This window comes from Pagrus major, chromosome 10 (assembly GCF_040436345.1).
Source record: "Pagrus major chromosome 10, Pma_NU_1.0".
NCBI lineage: Eukaryota > Metazoa > Chordata > Actinopteri > Spariformes > Sparidae > Pagrus > Pagrus major.
Window position 1 is genome coordinate 11,319,985 of NC_133224.1, and position 21,245 is coordinate 11,341,229.

A 21,245-nucleotide genomic window follows, 5' to 3' on the forward strand; every position below is an offset into this window, starting at 1 on the left:
TCGATTGATCATGTCCAATGCACCCGGCTCTGTATTTATGCTCCCATAATCCGCAGGCACGGCAAGCCAAAATCATTGTCCCAGCCACAGAGGACACATAAAAGTCACATTCATTGTGTTTTGGAAAAGAGTTTCAAAATGGCCGTCAGTGTTGGAGTCGAAAAACAAGATAACAAAGCAGGACTGTGTCATCCAAATCTTTTTTCTGTAGTATTTTTGTCAGAGAAGAGTGATTCTCCAGTATTACCGGCTGTGTTGCTGTTTTTTGATCCAGTGTAAACCCTTGTGGTGTCGTGGGAGCTGATGCCCTGGAGAGTTGAGGTGTTAACAAGAGTCTGGTTCTATTAGTGTATAGGCTTTACTGAGATCCACACTGAGCTCACGCCATCTCTGTCTCTGCTATATATCCTTTGTTCTGTCGTTCTATTGATGTTTTCCCATTTGATTTAGTCTCTGTCTTTGTGACTATATATATCACTCACAATGTTTGTTCTAACAACTGTCACTCTTTGTCGTGATTTGTCTGAGTTTTGTTTTTGTGTCGCTGCTTTCTTTTCTATCATGTATCACTCATTTGTTTCTGATCCAGCCTGAGCTCAGCCTTGAGTATTTAAAGACGACTTTAAAACCGTCACCTGTTAAGTTTCTCCCACTCTACCCCTTTTCCTGTTGAATCGCTCTCCACACTTATTTTTTTTGCCCATCACTCTTCAGGTCAGCTGTAAAGAGCCTCTTAAAAATCCTCACCTCATTTCCAGGTACGCTTTCTCCTCTCCTCTCCATTTTTCTTGACTTCTAGCAGGGCATATCAAGGAGCTGCACAAGTGAGACTCGAGTCAATTTTCCTCCTCTCCCTTCCTCTGAACTCACAACCTTCCCTTCCTCATCTGCAATCACTTCAACTTCCCTTACCTGCACCTTCAATTTCTCCCCCGACTCCAACTCTTTGCCCTCCTCAAATCAAGATCCCATTCACTCCTGTGTCCTCTCACAGAACCCTTTATCCCTCTTAACTTTTTTTGTTTTGTTCCACTACCCCCTACACAACACTTTCCTCCAGTTCTTCAGGACTCCGTCCGTCCTTCCCTTTTTCCCTCCCTCTATCTTTTACACTGCTTGTTTTCCCATTAGTGATCCCAGTGTTGGAGTTGGAGTTGGTGGTGTTATAAGCGTGGATAAACCCCCGTTGGAACTCGCAGCGTGCCCCAAAGCCTCCGCCGTTTTCGCACTCGTCGCTGGTCGTCGAAGATGCCGTGCTCGTCGTGGAGGCGCACTGCACCAGCATTCCATGAAGTGACTGGCTCCGCCTCGTCCAGATCACACTCAGCCGCTTGGCGTAACTGACGGCACCGTAGCGCTTGGCAACAGTCGCCGCAGCATCAGTCGCTAGGGCAACGGAGGAGCCCATATCGAGAGAGTGCCGCCGTTTGCTGACGGTCCCGCAAGCAGGGCTTAAAGGGGATACAGGGCTCTGATAAGCCTGTGAGGAGTTCCATTTGTCCCTGCCTCGGGGAGTGATTCTCCAGTCCAATAGCTCCGAGTCTCTCAGCGGTGCAGCCAGAGAGAAACTGGCACGATTGGTCAGTTCTCTCTCCAGACGGGGTTTTGGCCGGTCCCTGGAGTGTGACTGGCGGGGCAGGGTGGATGGAGGGGAAGGGGAGTAGTAGAGGGGAGTTCTGTCACTGTCAAGGCTGTATGGCGGCACCTTCTCGAGCTTCCTTTGCCTAACCACCAATGCCATCTCACTTCCTGTCCCTGTCGTTGTGGAAACTACTCCCCCAGCTGAAAGAAACTGCTCCAGGTTGACTTTAGGCTTGGGCCTGGGCTTTGGAGGGAGTTTTGGCGGCAGAGAGGAAGAAGAATCAGTCGCTTCCTTCTCTTTGTCCTTGTCCTTCTCTTTTTCTTTCTCCTTATCCTTCTCTCCGCCTCTCTTGGATGGCAAACCATTGGGCAGGACCACCATCATCATGTCCCCTGAACCATTTGATTGGTAGCACCCGCTGCTGTTTCCCCCTTTGTCCCCATTCCCTAAACCTCCCCCCTGACAGCAGGCCCCACCTCCTGCCTCGGTGTTGCTGTTGTGACATATCATATGGTCACCATGATTGCAAACACGATGGCGAACCATGAGCGCCACAGTGAACACGAGTAGGGTGACGACGACAACACCGCCAACCAAAATGGTGAGTGTCCCGCCCAGGAAATGGGCTTGGAGAGAGCGGCATGCTGGGTAAACATCCTTGGTGGAGAATGTGGCGCAGCCCAGGACTTTTGTTGCTGCTAATGATGTGATTGTGTCGTCAAAAATGGCCAGCACACACAGGTTATAGTCCACACCGGACACCAAGTTCTTCAACAGGAAACGGTCACTGGTCGATGGTAGAATTCTAAAGAGGGGGAAAAAGAAAAGTAGAGTTCAGTTACATAAATAAGCACATAACTTGAAGCTGAGCCTGAATATTCTGACCTTTTGTGGAAAGGGTTGAGTACTGGAAAAGAAGCAGAGGAAAGGAGGGGAGAAAGAACGACTAGAAACAGCGCAGGAGTGGATACTGCAGTAGGGGGAGAGAGGGAAAATGAGGCTATTGATGGAGAGCGCGCCCAGGGAACATGAAAAGAGAACTCTGTCTGCTCATTTGGAGTGCAGGGATGTGTGTGTGTGTGCATGTGTGTGCATGTGTGCTCGTACTCGAATCCCCGCAAGAAGCAAACGTCAAGCCATTTTGTGGGACCTCACATTTTTTAAAAAAAGAGGCCATTTTAGGTTGAACGGTCAGGGCTAGGATTACAGTAAAGCTGGGACATTTTGTAATATTGATTACAGGTTATGGGAAACGAATGTGTCGATGTATCACAAAGGAGGGTGTGTTTTTGCTGCAAATGCGTGTGTCTGTAATGGGTGAGTGCTTGCGTGGGATAATAAAGAGAGAAGTGCTTTGAATGTGTCCTCATTTTAAGTGTTCGAACAGCCGTTAGAACTAACAAACAGGGTAGAGGTGAACAATAGAGAGACGGAGAGAGGGGGAAAAACAATGAGGAGATGTGGTGATGAGAACGGGCGGGCGCAGGCTTTACAAAAGTCATATGCGGTCGTCTCAGTGTGTGTTCATGTTTGTATATGTTTGTATTTATGACATGCTAGAATGAAAATCTGGATTTTCCTGTCAGTGGGTTTGTGTATATGACATGTGAGGGTAAAGTGTGTGTGGGAGACTGTAGCACAGCTCGAGTGTCACTGATGGGTATGACTTTGCCCTCTCCTGTCCAGCCCTGTTGTGTGGGCAAGTTGTGTTTTTTTGTTACTACCATATTTAGTCAGTGATTTTATTTTTTTCTCCCCTCTCCTGCCTTCTGTTTCTACAATTCCCTCTGTGTGTCTCCCTTTTCTCACTGCATCAAAGGGCTTATTTGTTGCTTATCTGTTTGCCAACCATTCCAGCTCCCTTCAGACTTGAGCTACAGCCTATAAATGCCATCTAGCATGACTCAGACAGGAGAAGGCCTCTAACCTTAGTCTGTTTTTGAGATGTATTCAGAATGAAGAGATCGAGGATGGCAACACTTAAGCCTACTTGTCTTTCTTCTGTTTTGAATTGGGTGTAATTTAGCTGCTATCAACTTCTTTACTCGAGGTAAGAAAATACAGGCTCTGAAATATACTGAAAGTATAATGTAAAAAGTCTTATTTCTCTGAGACAACTTCAATCAGTTGACTTAAATAAGGCGCAGTCTGCAGTGTGGCTAAAATCAGTCCTGTGACGTCGGGAAGACGATGTGCAATGACGCAAAATAAGTCCATAATTCCCTTCAAATGTATTAAAACTAAAGCGTCAAGCATGTTTTAAACATTTAAAGTAAGGACTAGAAAGTACAAATATTTGTGTTAAAATGTAGGGAGTAAAGGCAAAAAGTCGTCATGCAGATACCGGAAAAATCTACTTAAGTACAGTAACAAAGTATTTGTACTTCATACTTCCCACCTCTGACTTATGCACAGTTTAATTAAGGATTTAAGTGTTATTTGCAAGGAACAGTGTGTTGCAAACTCTGTTATGCCACTTTAACAAACATCCTGGAGTGATTTGAACAGCAAGCACTAGCACAGAAATACCTCTGAACACCTCATTTCAGGCAAAAGCTCAGTCGATTTGATAAGGAATCACAATGCACTGTGGGACATTTACAAACCCAGTATAATCTGACGGACACATGGGGCATTCTCATTAAAATCAGCCTTATCCACCGGTCATTAGGTCACTATAGATCGTCTTGTAACACTGTCACAAATCCACCAATTATCTCATTCTCCGCACTGGAGTGACTTAGGGACCAGCTGTGTGTTACCATGGCAAAGACTCATTATTTGGCTCAAGGGTGCAGCAGTACTTCTAGTGAAAACACCTCTTCATGCATTATCCACACATTAAACACTCCGTTTTCATGACCAGTCGACTTTTCCCAGAATATAAGTTATCTCTCTCTCTCTGTCTCTCTCTCTCTGTCTCTCTCTCTGTCTCTCTCTCTCTCTCTCTCTCTCTCTCTCTCTCTTGAACAGCAAACACTGACGTGAATTGTCTTGTTTGATCACAGCAGATTTCAAACAAGGAACACGGCAAACAGACGACGTAGTCGGTCAAAGAAGTAGGTTTACTCAAGCCTATTGTCCACAGTGGCCCAAGAAAATGCTGGTATCCACTTCTATGACTCTCTCTGAACAGTTGAATAAGTTTGAATGTCTCCTTGGCTCAAAGAACTTTATTTTTCGACTTATCAGGCAGTTATGTGAAATGATGCACACTGACTGCACTGCATCGCCCAGAGCAGGAACTTTAAATTGGGAAAGAAAGCAGCAAAATTACAGTTTAGGAATACGTACTTTTTTTTAGTCCTACAGCAAAGAGTTAGGCATCTGAAGACTTGGAATCAAAGCGTTATAACTGAATACAGGAATGAAAACCAGAAATCAACGTCTGTCTTGGGCGATCAGCCACACCGGGGGATTGTGAATCACCCCTGTAAAGTCCACTAGTAAAGACAGTGGGGGTGCTCAATCGGATTTCCAACATGAAATATGCAAGAAGCAGCCCTCATAACGCTGCCGCCGCCTTTGTTTCTGCACAAAAAGCCTTGGTCATATTATAGGCTTATAAAAAGCCCTGAGAAATATTACAGCGGTGTCCTTTCATCCAGAGACTGTATGTGTCTGTGTATAATTGATAGAAGCCGTGAGGCAGAGAGATTTGACCATCACTGTGGGGAACCGTGTACTCTGCTGAGGGGCCGCTCCTCTGCAACAAAGGTTATATTTAAATGGATTTCTCCTACTTTGATTCACTGCCATGTTAACGTGCACTATTCCTCACGTCCTGTTCCCTTCTTTTCCCATGTCGCTCAGCGTCTCAGTTTGATTAATATTGCCGATATATACTGTCGCATGCTTTATTGGATTCAAGGCTGAATAAGAAACTGTATTGCCAAAGTCTTATACAAGCAATATTCATGCTGCCTCACTTTCCTATGAATTATACTGCACCAAATAAATGTGTTTGGATTAACATAAAACAACTGAATGCATTTGTCTATACCATGTGTCATAAACTGGGACACGGCATCAAACTATTCAATTCTATTGTGTGACCATGACTCACACACCCATCATGCGCACACACACCTTGAGTGAATCCTTGAATCGTTTTTTCTAATCCTGCCATTCAATACCCCTCCCTTTATTCGCTCTCTCCTCTATTCTCCTCTTTTTCTCTCTTCCATCCATCCTTTATGAAGAGATTTCCTCTGCTTTTGCTGATCAGTCCCTCGCTCTTATCTCTCCATATCCTCTGCCCTTTTCAACGCTTTGAAATCATCCACCCTTTCTTTCCCATTAGCCAAATCTGCAGCTGTGCACTCCCTTTTTTGTCCTCTTTCTTGACACCTTTTCTACCATTTGACTTTAGTAATGTTCATTCCCTCAGCGCATCTCTTCTCCTTCTTTGTCTCTCTTTGTCGTGTCTCCCCGGCCAATCACATCTGCTCGCCGCAAATCCCTCTGCAATTCTCATCGGGCTCTGCCTGACCTCCTAGCCTCCCTCCTCTTCGCAGACACTGTACTACGTCTCTATTAGCCACAGCTATAACCGTGTACCATTATTTAGCATCCAAGGTCACTCCTCCTCCTCTCTTGCTCTTCCCTCCTCCTCATCCTCTTCCTTTTTTTCCTGCCACTTCTCCATTTGCCCTCGTCTTATATTTCTCGTCTCCCCCGCCACCTCTCCCCTCCCCTATGAGATCGTGAATCACCTCTCTAGTTGTTTTTGCCAGGCTTGCAGTGAAAGAAACGGGTGAGCAAACTCACTGAAATATACATGGAAGACCTGGACGCACTCGCAAACGCATGCATCTTTGATATGCTGATTTGCCATGCATTATGCATTTTTAACCATATTTACATGCCTATAGTCATATGAACCTGTATGTGTGCTGCTCTTATGTATCGCAGTCACATAAAATGATATCCGCCTAAATCCTCATGGCTCTTGAGACAATGTATGTTCATGAATATAAAGTGCCACACACATATAACTTGATTTATCGGATTGGAATGGGTGTTGTATCCATGCCTGTATCCGCAGACACACTGGCACTCTGCCCCAGCGCCCAACATACCGACTGTGTGTCGGCCTATGTGCTTCTAATTATGGTTAAAAAACCCTGCAAAGGCACACGCGTGCACACAGATGCGGGGAGAGAGCGAAAGAGACAAGGGAGTGCTTTGTTCAAGCTGGTGACACAGAAACGAGTAATTATTAGCACTCGAGAGAGAGAGGGAGAAGGGAGAGAGGAAGAGAAAGGATTGGTAGAATCCTGTCTTCCCCTTTCTCTTGTTGCCTCTTTTTTCTTCTCTATCTGCAAGTCTGGTGGTCTGACACCAGACAAGATTGGGCCCACAGAGCAAGAGAGACAGAGGAGAGAGAGACAGACAGAGAGAGAGAGAGCGAGAAAGACAAGGAGGAACAACAAAGCAATTATCTCCTCCTCTGGCTGACATCTATACTGCCCTCGTTTCCTTTTTTTTTTCCCCCTACCATGTCATGTCTTTTGTTCGTTTACCCTTTCCTCCATTTTTTGGTCTTGATTTGTTGGACTGTTTACTGTCTCGTTGGCTGTCTCCCTCAATTTAGTCTGATCTCTCTCTCTCTCTCTCTCTCTCTCTGTGTTTTCCTTGATCTGTCTCTCTGTCAATCTTTTTTCTTTTTTTTTACCCCTCCCCCTCTGGATTTTGTTTCATCCCTCCTTCTGTCTTTTCGCTTTCCTTAATCTATCCTTCTCACTCGCTCTCCCTCATTTGGCCTGATTTTTTTTTTCCCCTGCACGCTGCCTCATTCAGTTGTTTTTTCTCTCATCGCCGCTCCTTTTTTTAATGACCTCCTTCTCCTCCCCAATCCCCCCAGTATTTGTCTTTCTCAATGATTTCTCCCTCGTTCCTCTTCATTTATTTTAACCACATCATAAAGGGTAGTATGAATCTCACTGTCCGTCCCTGTCCTCTTTGCTCTGACCCTACAGTACACTTATATACGTTGACACAAGTATTGAGTGCTGACCCTTGCTCTTTTCCTCCTTTCCTCTCCCTCAGATGTGAGTTGACACATGTATTGACTCAGTAGTTTAACACTTAATTACACCTGCCTCCGGGGTACAACTCTCAACCCTATTTCGTTCCTCCCTTCCTCCCTCCTTTTACGGAGAGAGGGAGTCCTTTTTTCCTCCCTCTTCTGCTGTCTCTTCTCTCCTTACATCCTTATCTATCCCTGTGTCAGCAAATGCGCTTATCTTGTTTCTTTTTATTGTCTTGTATTGGTTAGCAAGCTAACACAAGACTAAAATAGGATGCTGGTTTTAGCTTTCCCAGCACATATTATACAACACAAAGAGCCGTATGTAACATGACAGAAACTGAAAGCATCTCTGGATGCGGAGTGAAATGGCTTATAGGATATACATAGTTTGGTTCAACCAAGCAAATTTCATCAGTATATTTTTCAAATTATAGACCAGTTCAGTACCCTATGTCAAATATCAGCCAAATATGCTACAAAATTAGCAGCAGCAGCAGAAGAGTGGTATTACCATGCATCTTTTTCCCGGTTCTGTTTATTTAATATATTCATTTCCACCTTCTTTTGTGACTCATTACTCGTGTTCTGCTCTGTCCATATCTCAGCATGCACCTTTCCTATGTCTGTCAAGCTCTCATCCTGTCCTTTGTAACTGTGCATCCCTTTTTCTGAGACTCTACTTTCATTATTCTCATTATTTCTTAAACTCTGCGTGATTTTCTGTCCAACTCCCCCCCTCTCTGTCCCTGTGATCATTTCTGTTCCCATTAAATTTGGTGTCAGACTTGGCACTTTAAGTGCCCAGCAGGACAGTCGGCCCTGTTGCGACTGGGGCGAAAAATGTGACGATTGTCAAAGCCCTTACACTCTTGCCTGCACACTAAGAAGACTGCTGAACCTAATAAGAAACTTTCTGACGTGTATAAGTGTCATACAAATGCCCTAGCTAGCATACTTGATTTATCAGTGATTGACAAAGTCTTAATAACTTAAAAGCAGATTTTCATTTAGGTAGAAATCACCCAAAACAAAAACAGCAATGAACTAATCCAATAGCTGATATATTCCTCCAATTGACCAATCTTAATATCTGTCACAGGATTAAAATGTTTCTGACACAGCCTCAAAAACCAACTCTTTAGCTCACGCCTTCTTGCATTGCCCTGTAAAGGATAAATTGTCGTACGAAACAAGAAATGTAGCCGCATTTTCCAACAGATGGTACCAGAGAGGCCGCTTTACAAATGCTGGCTCATTAACATGGAGCGCCATTCTTTCTCCTGCTCTTTGTCCTTCAGGTAAGCTGTGCCCATGTGTGGGCAGGAAAGACATGCCAATTTGGTTGTTGCTCCCATTCAACCAGCAACCTTCAGAAAATCCTCGGTTGGCTTTGCACGTTAGAGGATCAAAGACATATTTTCGAAGGCCAAATCAAAGTGTATTACTGTTACATTGTGGCAGAGTTCCAGGAAGGAGGCTCGGTTGATGGTGTCAGGGGAGCGGAGGGGCGACAGGGTGAACGGTGCCTAGCGGATGCCACATGGACGACATCCCACCTGGAGCTGTCACAGGAGCCGTCAGGACTAGTCACGACATGCTAAAATGGAGGCTGGTGGTGTCTGGCGTGCGGCTGACCTTTTTAAAGATGATTGAATCTGGCAGCCACACAATGTGCTCTGCTGTCCTGTAATAAATATATATATATACATACAATATCCGTCTCACTATGTAGCTCAGTTTTTCCTGCTTCTTTTCTCTCTATCCCTTCCGTTCTTAAATCTTATGTTTTTCCTCTCTTTATGTTTCTCTCAATTCAGCCTGACTGGGGTGTTTTTGCAACCTGCCAAAGCACACATACAGCAACAACAACAATATGAGCACAAATCCCTGATAGAAAGCATGAGATCTCACTCGTCCATTCTCTCCTTTTGAATTCTTAAGCCAGACTCCCTTTGGCTGACTCCTGTCTTCACAGTCTTGCTAGTCTTGGTGTGATATTGCGGTCTGCAAACTGGCACATTGCTAGTATGATAGAAATCTATACTGGCTACGTTGTGGTATGCTTCCTTTCAAATGCTGCCCCCTTCCATTTCCTCTTTTATCTGTCCTTCGAGACTGATTTCCTTTCTCCCTCCCTCAAAGCCCTCAGACTTCTTGTCTCCTCTTTCAACCTGCTTCGTCTCCTTTCCAGTTCAGTTCAGAGTTTCACGCTGAAGATAGCCACATCTCTATATCTCCTTTGAGGCAGTTATCCCCTCCCTCTGTTTTGTCGGCAGCCTGATTTGTTTAGAGTTTAGTCAAACTTCCCTCCTCGCTGAGTTACAGCATCTCTCCTGTGACGCCGGTTGCCTCGACTCAGTCTTTCTCACTTATCTCTTTCCTATTTTGCTTCACTCTTTATGTCTATCGGCATCTTCTTGTCTGCACAGCCAGGTCTGCACCTTTACTGTTGCTGCTGTCCCATTATTTCTTTAAAGGTTGTTCCCTCACAGAAGCACATATGAATGGTGTTGCCCTTTTGTTTGCAGGAGCTGAATTCAGCCAGGGCAACTGGGATATGAAGCATTTTCATAAAAAAAAGCTGCACAGTTGAATGCAATCCAATACAACAAACCTGTATTAAATGGCACCTTTATCAAGCTCAGTGTTCAGTTTTTGTTGCAAATTTCTCAAGGGTGTTGTCTCGACCCATGTGGAACTGTAGGTGAAGCAATCCCTCTTTGCCTCTCTGAATTTAAACGCTTTGGTTTCTCGAGATAATAAACCTTTACTCAATAACGTTAAGTAGCAATCCAGCTCTGCCATTATGACAGTATTTTCCGTAGAGGAATTAATGAAGCTGATCAGCGGGGGGAACTAAGATCTCATTCAGTTCATTCAATCCAATCATGTAATTAGTTCTGTGTGTAATTGCCACAAGCGTATCATGGGACTGTGTAGAATCTGTGCTCGTCTGTTTTTGATGTGACACACCCTTGGCCTCTGACTGTCAGTCCTACCAACCCTCTTCTGAGCAGTGGAGGGCTTTTGCTGCAGGGCTTTCACCACAACGCCGACTCCTTTTCTTCTCCTTTCTAAGCCATTGTTACATTATTTATTTTTTTTGTTTCGTTTTGCTTGTTAAGGATTCCGCCCCTGCTCTTTCTTTTATCCCAAATTTCTGTGGGCTCCTTTCTCTTCTCACTCTTTCTCTTTCACAGTTGGGTCTCCGTCATACTCCCTATTCCCTCTTTCTGTATCCAGGTGTGTTTCTGTGGTGTGCACTGGAGCCGCAAGAATTAGTCAGTTAGTCGATCAAAAGAAAATTAAAGGAAACCATCTATGCTTTTTTGTTTTTTCCTTCATTAAGTTTCATAGATTCTTGTGCATGTAAAAGCTTTTAGTTATAAAGCCCAATGTCTCCGCCAACTCTACCACAGAAAACACTGCTCCCATAGTGCCTCAAAAAGTCCTTGTCAGTAGACCCGCCTTTAATTCTGTGACTTCTTGACATCACACTCTGTCACCATGTCACACATTTGCATCAATAATGCTTATATTCACAGTAGAAGTGAGGCTAACTGAAAGCTAAAAAACATGAGAGAGCCAGCTGAAGACACGGTGAGCAGTGCTGGCTCAGTCGTGTGTGAGTTGACCAGAACAGTATTCAGGAAGGTGGCCTTAAGGAGACAGGAGCTAAAACAGAGTGTTTTAGACAGAGGGAGAATACAAAGCTGCTGGACTGAACAGTATGAGATAAAGATGTAAAGCTATTCTAGTAGTAACCCAAAATAAAATTATGAACCTAAAAATTGTATGTCTCCTTTAATTGCCAACTTGAGTCATTTTTCAAGCCAAAATGTCAAACATCTACTGGTTCCAGCTTCTTAAATGTAAGGATTTGCTGCTTTTCTTGTCATTTATGATAGTAAATGAAGAGTGTTTGGATTTGGAAAATGGGGTGAGCCTTTTTTGACATTATATAGTCTAAACAATTTATTGATGAATCATAAAAATAATTGTTTGTTGCAGCCCTAGTATACACACATTTTCTCCCTGGATTTAAACACATCCCCTCCCTCTCCTTACATTTGTTTACCTTGCTATTTCCTTTAGGACCATTCAGGCCCACCCCTCTCTCTCCTCCCCCTCGTTGTATGTCATTTTCTCTCCTTTCACCCATCCTTCTTTCATCTCAATCTCTCCCAAGGTGATTTGGGTAGAACCCATCTCCTATCTTCCCCTTCTCCCTCAATCCCTTCTGAAATCTCTGAGGCGCCATTCCTATCTTAAAATTCACCCGTTCTTCCCTCCTGGCTCTATCCATCACTCAAACTATTATTTTCTCCTCCCCTTCCATCTTTTTTCCATTCACTCTTGGCTCCCATCTTCTGTACTTCCCCCAATCCTTCTGATTATGCCTGCGCAGTTTTTCATATTTCCAATCATCTTTCCACCTGTCCGTCTTCCATGTCACATGGTTAGCTCTTTTTACCTCTTCCCAATACCATTTATAGCTTAATGCAATCATATATGAGGGGGACTGCATTCAATCCCTGCATTTTTGCAGGGTGAAATGAAAAAAACAAACGAAATAACGCCACGATTGCAGTCCTTTCCCTTCCCATCCTATCGCTCCTTTTTCTTATTCCATTGTGCTGTCAGTGTTTCAGCCACTGTTCTGCTGTAGCATCAACCACACACATAAATCTTTCATCAGTCTATGGTTGTAAATGCACTGGCAGTAAACTTTGAATGCATACGGGCATAATTCATGTACACTGCAATAATGTTGTACATGTAAGCACACTGAGTAGCTAAAACCAAAACCACGCTGTCATATTTTGAAAAACAAGACTCATGTCAGACTCATTTCCTCCTGGCCTTCATCCTGACTTCCTCTCTCTACCCATGTTTGTGTTGATGTCTGAGCGGTTAGTTTTCTGAAGGTATCACAGCTTTCCGGTGCCAGCGTTGAAAGTGTAAAACTTGTGATCCATCATTTTTCATGCAAAACGAAAAAGGTTTGTTTCACAGAGACTGTTTGCTTTGATTTATTCCTCCTCCTAAGCATTTTGGCTCTCTTTGGCTGTTACCAGTCTACAGCAGCACTCCTCCCTTATTCTTTTTGCTAGGCCCACAGCGTCTGTGTACAAATTGGCCCACAACAACGGACAGAAGCAGTCATTGGCAGCTGTCTTGAGCATGAAAATTAGCGTTTCTTTTCTAAAACTGCTACCTTCAACTCACCGGGCAGGGTGCGGCAGTGCTTCCTTGAATAATTTGCAATAACAAGAACAGCCCTTAACCAAATTCAGGCTTTATGAATGATTGATTACTTTACTTCCTCTGAGCGCATGGTGAGTAAACATGGAGAGTGACGTGTGAGGGAATCTCATTTTAAATGCAGAATTAAAGGTTGAAATGGGCACTGTGTATTTTTGGAGAAGAAATCAAACTCAGAATTTTAATATTCACAATATTACTGAGGTAATAATACAAACTCAGAAAAAAATTGGCACTAAATGCTGCTCTGGACTTGCTCTTGCATTCAGAGACACTATATTCTTCCCTCTGGAGGTTTTTATGTTTCAAGGCCCACATTTTTGAAAGCTCTCCTCCCTCATAGTCCCCTTTATTCCCTCAACATTCATCCACTTGTCTTCCCATTCCCCTCTCTGACTATACACCTGTTGGCTTCTAGTGTCACACAGTGATGGAGATGAATTATTGACTACCTTCGCCCCTTTATCCCTTCATCCGTCTCCCCATTCATCCTTCCCTTGAGCTATCCAGCCGTCCAAGTACAAGGTGAACAGTTGCACTACTGAAGTGTCATGCTGTAATGGATAAATATTTAAGGAGTTTTGCATGAAAATGGGATATCCGCCTTTTTAGGGGGGAAGACGCTGACAGTCAAAAAAAAATGATTTGTGGTCGCATGTAGAGAAGAAGCTGCTACTGCAAAATGATAAAGGATACCTTTGGCAAGAACACCGATCAGCCACAACATTAAAACCACCAGCTTTATATTATATTGTGCAGGAATCCCTTGTGTCGCCAAAACAGCCATGACACATCGGGGCAGAGACACAAGACTTATGGGGGTGTCCTGTGGTGTCTGGCATTGGGACATTGGCAGTGCATCCTTTTTGGTCTTGTGGGCTGGGGGGTGGGGCCTCCATGGATCAGACTTGTTCCTGCACATCCCACAGTTGCTTGTCAGAATAGGATCTGGGGAAATTGGGGATTGGATCAATGCCTCGTGCTCTTTGTCACGTTCCTTGCATCAATCCTGACCGGTTTTTGTGGTGTGGCAGGGCACATTGTCCTACTGTTACTGACTTCACTTGTCAGTTTTTTAATATTCTGGGTGATCGGTGTATGTAAGCAACTCGTAAAGTAAAATTCACATTGGCTCCTACTCTCTGCATAGTGAGTAATGTGTATTGTGTAGCAAAAGTTGACCTCACCTGTAGATGAGAGTCTCGTCGGCGGTGCAGTTGTACTGTATCTGATACATCCAGACAACGTAAGCTGCAGACAAACGCCCCAAATCCCATCGGACCTGAGCCGAGGTTGATGTAACCCCTTGTACTCCAACCATCCTTCCTTCCTCCTCCTCCGCCTCGTTGTCCTCCATGCTCCCTCCGTCGACCCTCTCCCCTTCCGAGGCCCTGCTTCCGTCGCCTTCGTCGTCCTCACCTGCACCTCTTTTCCCATCCTCCACCTCTCCTCCACGTCCTGCGCCGTTGTTAATTCCCCCGTTTTTCCCCGTACTGATATCCGAAGAGCCCGGATCGTTCCGTATAATCCCATTAGTCGCGTTCATGTTGTTTTTGGCGTTCACGTTGGTATTCCCTGTGTTTCCTCCTGCTCCTCCCCGGTGAGGCAGGGGGATTATTTTCAGGTCCACTGTGGCAGTGGCTTCACCCGCTGCGTTTATTGCGATACAAGTGTATGCCCCATCATCCCGGGCAACTGTTACTAAGATATCCAATGTCCCATTGCTGAAGGAGCTGGTCCGGGATGAATTCGCAACAATGCGGTCATCTGGTGAAACCCAGTGGATTACTGGCTCAGGGTCGCCAATGGCACGGCATTTTAGCGTGGCTCGCTGGCCCTCCAGCACCCACAGCTTGTGAGTGTGACGAGTGATGAGAGGTGGTTCACAAGTAAACTCCTCCTCAGGAATCGACCAGAAGTATCTGAGAGACAAAGGGGAGGAAAAGGAACAAAGCCAGTGAGAAAGGGAGAGCAGAATCACCTTTTTGGCTAAGTACAGGAATTTGTCTTGTTTTGTCTCTCCAAGGTGGGTTTGGCAGATTAATGTGGTACATTAACCTAAAGATCTACGTGCTCTTTATCAATTAAAGTTTAAAGTTCAGTATCGCACAACAGTCGGAACAATTCCCCATGATAGTCTGCGGAAAACAGGACTGAGCCAAGTGTAATTAATGGTGATAGTGATGACAGATGACAACAACAGATGCTCATTTTCCTCCTCAACTGTTTGTTTTCACTACATACTTTTGACTTCAGGGTTGAACAGGAACATTTTAGCAGAGAGATGTATGGAGGAGACTGTAAGATATCAGAATAATGAGTACAGCAATAGCACATTGTTTCGAAACACAGTCCTACAGGCGTCCCTGTCCTGCAGGTTTTTGCTCCACTTCTATTCTTGCATACATGATGATCCAATTAAGGCGTCATAAACTGTGAAGCCTGTAATTGGATATGTGCTAAAACAGGGCAAGAGCAAAATCTTGAAGGACAGATTGGCCTTGAGACAAGGTTGGGAACCACTGGTGTGACTCAACACATCATTTAACCTGCAGCCATGCTTTTGTGCCCCTGTTTTAGGATAAATAGGTTTCAAAACTTAGTACGATAGACAAATGATCCATTAATTGGTTGATGTTTACCTTCCAGCCAGGTGAGGTGGTGTGGCACACGTCTCCATGTCGTCTCCACGGATAAGTCGCCGCAACCACAGCAGTTCGCAATTGCAGTGCAGCGGGTTCCCACCAAAATTTAAGCTTATGACAGCATTGTAGGGGGTGGGGCTTATTGCACCGGTCTGGGACCTGATGATGAAAGTAGAAAGGCCATCAGTTCAACCCTTAATGGAGTTTCTGGAGACTTGTAAATGGAAATCGATCCCATTTCGAACTACCTCTAAAAATGTATCTTACCTCATTATTCACAATCGCAAATTTGAGCATGTTGATCAACAAGTTTGAGTCCAAATAACAGAACTGTCTTAACATTCAAAAACATTTAGAAACCAACCCAAATGCAATACTCTTATAGTGCTAATACTCATATATATGAAATGGCTGGCTGTTATAGCATAAAAGCTCAATCTATCGTATAACTTCCTTTTTTATTCAGTTGACAATTTGCTAGCCAGAGATCATACAACCCCTCTGCTTTAAACCTCAGTCAGGCTGAGTACAAGTTCATAGAGGCTGTCTCACAGGTGGTGAAGTAGATTCAAATAGGTGAAATAGTTGGTTGGAGCTTATTTGGCACATCTAAGAAGTGTGATTTTCTTTTCATCTTTTCCTGATTGTCATCATTTCGGAAGTAGAAAATGTATGACGAGCAAAGAAGTGGGCATTAGAGACCCGTAAAGTCCTTATGTATTCACCTTACAGCCTTGTGCTCTAATGGCTTTCTTTGTCATGCATCGTGTAGAATGAGCTAATGCTTCCTTTGAATATGATAATGAAACAGAAAAAGGGAAATAATGTGATAACACAGTGTTTGGTTTGAGTTAAAATATATATATTGCTTTAAACATTCAGCACATTATGGATAATAAGATGATGAATGTCTTGACACCAGCATCGTCTCCCCGTCTTTCGGTGCCAAAGCGCTCCTGTTAAAAAAACACTTTGGTGGCATTGTGGTCTGCCACAGATTATTTCCACTAAGCCACTTCTTAGAGAAACATAAAAGACACATTTTAAGAGGTACCTTGCAAAGAGGGGATCAGGAGGCAGGGTTCGGAGCCTGTTGGAGGTCATATCCAGCCTTGCAAGCTTATACAGCTCTCCAAAGACTCCTTCAGCTATGTGGTCTATCAAGTTATGGTCCAGGTTGAGTGTGTGGAGACTGGCCATGTTCTGGATGGACTCCCACGGTACCCTGTAGGAATATTTAGAGTAAGTGTTGGATTCATTGAATTAATAAACATTGTGCCAAGATTGGTCATTTATTTTTTAGGAGTGGAGAAACTAGAGAATATCTCTTGAAAGTAATAGCAGCTGTGAAGACAGACTCCCCACTTGATGGTTAGTTTCCCCTGTGGGACACTGTATAAGAGATTAGCCTGATTAAAGGATGGGTGTGCTGCTATTCGATCAAAGTTTATCCTCTATGTTCTTTACACTTGCCAATGTTACTCTGCAGAAAACAGCATAGGATAATGGTGATTCGAATGACAGACAACAACAACAGATGCTCATTTTCCTTCTCAATCCATCTCTTTTTGTGGGTTTTACCAGTTCCATCTGTGACCCATTGCTGTCGTCATTTATATTCCATTGTGCAGACTTTCACTTAAGAACTGTTTCTGGCCAAATTAGTGAGTCAAAACTGATGACGGAGAAACATCAACATAAAAAAATGTGAAGTAATGCATTTAAATTTGGAGTCAGGTTGCTAGTTGCTTACTTTACAAACAACAGATGGGCAAGATCTTTGTCTAACAGGCATGTTGGGGAAGGACGAACTCCTAATGTTTTGTTAAATAATCTTTGTGGTTAAGGTTATCGTTGCTGCATTGCTCAACACCAGTGTCCAAGAAGGATAACAATGTGAAAGCAGTTGAGACTCCACAGCCGCTCTGAAAAACTCTCCTAAAGTAGCATTTGAACAAATTTAACCTGCAGGAGACACCAGGTGTTCCTCGGTTCCCTTCCCAATTAAATTACACAGGTGGGCCTCCCAGCCTGGATAATCTCTTCCCTCTAGCCTAAAAAAAATGTTCTCAAATGACATGATCTGTTTCCAGATTTGAGCCTTTTTTACCTTTAAATAGAAAGAATCAGTGATGTAGGCTCGCTTTGAATCTGAGGCTGTAAAGTGTCCTCTGAGTAACCCGCAACAAAGGGCAAACAGCCGTTGCTAACGTATGCATCATTAAAACTCTTTGCACTTCTCTTATGGCTTGATGGAGGTTGGAGAAAGGCCGGAGAGACAAATGAAAGAACTTAATCAGAACTGACAGACAAAAGCTGCTGAATTCATTAACACAGTGGGGCACTATGAAGAGGAGAATAAGGTATTGATAGAGAATATCATCATTCTTCTGACTTATTATTTTGCATAGAAGAATAGATATTGATGCTGAAACACTCCATTGTCCAAGATATAGATGAGTGGAATACTACACAGCACACTCAAAGACAAAACTTGTATAATAACTATAGCAATGCACACTCATACACAGTAAAGTGAGCTCAGGCGTGCACTCATCAAACCTTAACAAAATCGAAGTCAAAGAAAATTAGGACCTCATCAAAATTGATTCACTTTCAATTTCCTGAGCTTTTAGTCTTCTCCTTTCAGCCTCAGCAGTTTGAGCTTGGTTCACTTCAATGTATTTGCTGACTCTTGCTTGATCACACAAGGCGTTTCTACTATGCTTTAAAATTTCGGTAGCTGCAGCGTACACTTGAGACTGAGACCTGAGGACCGGAAACTCGAGAGTAGTACAGTTTGTTTCTACTTAACAAAGCAGAACAGAGTAGATCATATGAATGTAAAATGCATGGGTGATCACAACAAGATAAAAACCTACTTCCTGAGGTTATTGTAGGACATGTCGAGGTCTTCCAGTGTGAGCAAGAAGTCGTCAAAGGCCTGAGTGGAGACTTTGATCAGCTGGTTGTTGTTGACGATCAGGTGTTGCAGATTGACCAAACCTGCGAGATCCCTGGGTCCAAGTATTGTCAAGCGATTACCTAGACACACAAATATAAGTAATACCACTTAGGGTTCAGTGTTTCCATGAACTTGATTCATGTTTATATTTTACCAAAGTAGTTTAAATCAGCTGAATTGCTTAGAATTCGATTACTGTTTTGGCTCACCATCCAGATGCAGCGAGCGCAAACTCTCCAGGTCAGCAAAGGCCATCGGTCGGATCTGGTGGATGGTATTCCTCGACAGAGTCAAATCAACCAATCCACTCATGTTGACAAAGTCACTCCCGCCCACTTCCATGATGAAGTTGTCGGCCAGTCGCAGCTCAACGGTGCGTCGGTCAACGTGCGGGGGGACAAATAGGAGGCCCTTGTCGGCGCAGAGTGTGCTGAGCGACTCCGAGAGGTTTCGACACACGCAGTGGAAAGGACAGGCCGAGACCACACCCCAAGTCTCCCCTGCTCCAATCAGAGAAGGCAACAGGCAGCATGTGACCAGAGTCAGCCAGTGAAATGCAGGGAATGGGACAGAGTCAGGAAGGGTCCTTTTCGTAGCCCTGGGGCAGGCGCAGTGGATGAGATGTGATGATGAGGGCAAAGATGAGACAAGGTGAGGGCGGAGAATAGAAAGAGAAAGGATGGATGGAGGGAAGAGGGAGGGGAAGGTGGAACGTTCTGCCCTTTGTTCAGGATGGAGGTGTGTGTGGGGCAGGTGTTTTTGTCTGCGGGGATTGAGGGGTGGGGGGACAGGCATGGTAGAACGCCTGGCGATCCACAGACCTGGAGGGAGACAAAGAGAGAGAATGGAGAAAAAAAAGAGCAAGATGGGTTTTAGACTCACTCCCTGGTCAGACATTGTTTTGTAAGAGATGTCTGAAGTGTGTTTTCATGTCGTCTTTCTGTCTTCCACCTACTCTGACTAGACAGAGCTGGAACGAGAGCCTGTTTTGCACGCACACATACTTGTGTGGGCCAAGGCCTCCTCTTAAATGAGTACCACTCTGCCTACTTGGTGCTTCATAGCATGAAAAATCCATATTGAGAAATGGTTCACACCCCTGCAACAAATACTTTTCTTGCTGGTACCTCTTAAGGCCCATTTTACACAAAATAACCCAGATCTTTAAGCTTTGCATGCCTACACTGGCATGATTGGTCCTTGGACCACTGTTGCTTTGATTAGTGAAACATGCTACACTCATTTTTTTTTAAAAATGGTGATCATAAGTGGTTTTAGTTGGCCCTTTCTCATGATAATCCTGCCCCTGATGTAAGCACTGTCAAAACGCAAAGAACTAGACCAAAGAACTACCGCTTCTAGAGTAGGCACTGGCTCTGAACCAGCACCTGAAGTGCCTTGGTCGAAAAAGGGTAGTTCCCTTCAGCCCATTGTCTGCATTTCCAACGCAGTCTAAAGAGCCACAGAGATTAGGCAAATAAGTCAGCTGATGTATGAAAAAGTGATGTTCCTGTACTTATGAAAAGTACAAGCCCCCAAGCAGGGACTTTTTGTGGGGTAAAGTAATATCCCTGGTATTAAATTTAGACTCTGCCCCTGCAGTGGAAATACAAGTTCCTCCAAAGGATCCTAGTCCCTAGGGAAAGTTCCTGCGGTGGAAACACAGCTTTACAAATACAGCACACAAAGTCCCATGTACCTCTTCACCACTACAGCTTACTGCCTAGCAACAACATCCCAAAATACTGAACACAGCCGGTCCCCATAGTAACAGTTACCTAGAAACCTGTAAGAGCGGATTAGACAAATGTTATATCATCGGACCTTTTCTTAAGACTGTGTCAGTCAATCAAATTAGGTCACTAGCCTTGATTCCATGTTCAAGTGGAACACGATGTAGGTCTCAGTAGGCTCAGTCAAGTACACAGACACAAGGGTCTGATTGTATTTTCAGACATGCAGAAAAGCTCCCAGCAAACACCCGCTGTGTGCACAGACATCCCTAAAAACAGCTATGTGATAATAAGGTATAGAGATGAGTCACTGCCTCTGATTGGCATGCATAATAGTTGTCATAGCAACTGTAACCTAGATACAAAAAGAGTGACAAGGAGTGTTGGTAACAGTCACAGTTGCGGCGATGAGGGAGAGGAGACGGAGAGGATGAGACAGTGAGTCAGAGACAGACAGACAGAGAATAACTAACGTCACTGGAGGGTGACAGGTGTATTTCTATGTGGAGCAATCTGGAAACTTGCGGAGTAGAGCCTTGAGCATATAATGTATGCAACCTAATCCTTTGAGTAACGACCAGACACAACAGTATATCATGCTGACTTTACAGGTTGACGCAAATTGCCAGCTCAATATTTTCCATTAGGTGCTAGCTTTGCTCTTTCTGCGTGAAACTAGAAGAGGGTTTACCATTTAGCTCGGATATTGAAACGGCGTCGATGTCAAAGCACAGGGGTTTTCCAGCAGCATTTTCTTTTTCTCCTCCCCTGTACTTGGTTTGCTTTGGTCTGTTTCCAAATTGTGAGCTATGTTAGCGATTCTAGAAAGGCTACAGCATTTCATTTTTTTTAAAGTATGCATCAAAAATATAGATAAACCCAGTGCTTGAAATGGTGATACATTACATCTCAGGCCCCTGTTGAAGCAAAGAGAAGGAAGGAAATAGGCAGCATCCCTCTTGATGATGGGAATATATTATATATGGATTACTTAAGGCACCTAGAAATGGTATCATTACTT

General features: G+C 44.0%; 2 protein-coding genes across 3 annotated transcripts in view; one reads left to right on the forward strand and one right to left on the reverse strand.

Moving 5' to 3' along the window:
• pcxb (pyruvate carboxylase b) overlaps nucleotides 1-21,245 on the forward strand; it is a 307,003-nt gene that overhangs the window by 178,478 nt on the left and 107,280 nt on the right. The gene's annotated exons all lie outside the window — the stretch shown is intronic.
• Nucleotides 1,040-19,286, reverse strand: LOC141003776 (leucine-rich repeat and fibronectin type-III domain-containing protein 4). Its single transcript, XM_073475237.1, has 6 exons — nucleotides 18,701-19,286; nucleotides 18,409-18,571; nucleotides 16,581-16,751; nucleotides 15,524-15,685; nucleotides 14,069-14,803; nucleotides 1,040-2,387 (listed from the first exon to the last, which is right to left on the reverse strand). The coding sequence occupies exons 1-6, from the start codon at nucleotides 19,284-19,286 to the stop codon at nucleotides 1,040-1,042; spliced, it is 3,165 nt and encodes a 1,054-aa protein (XP_073331338.1).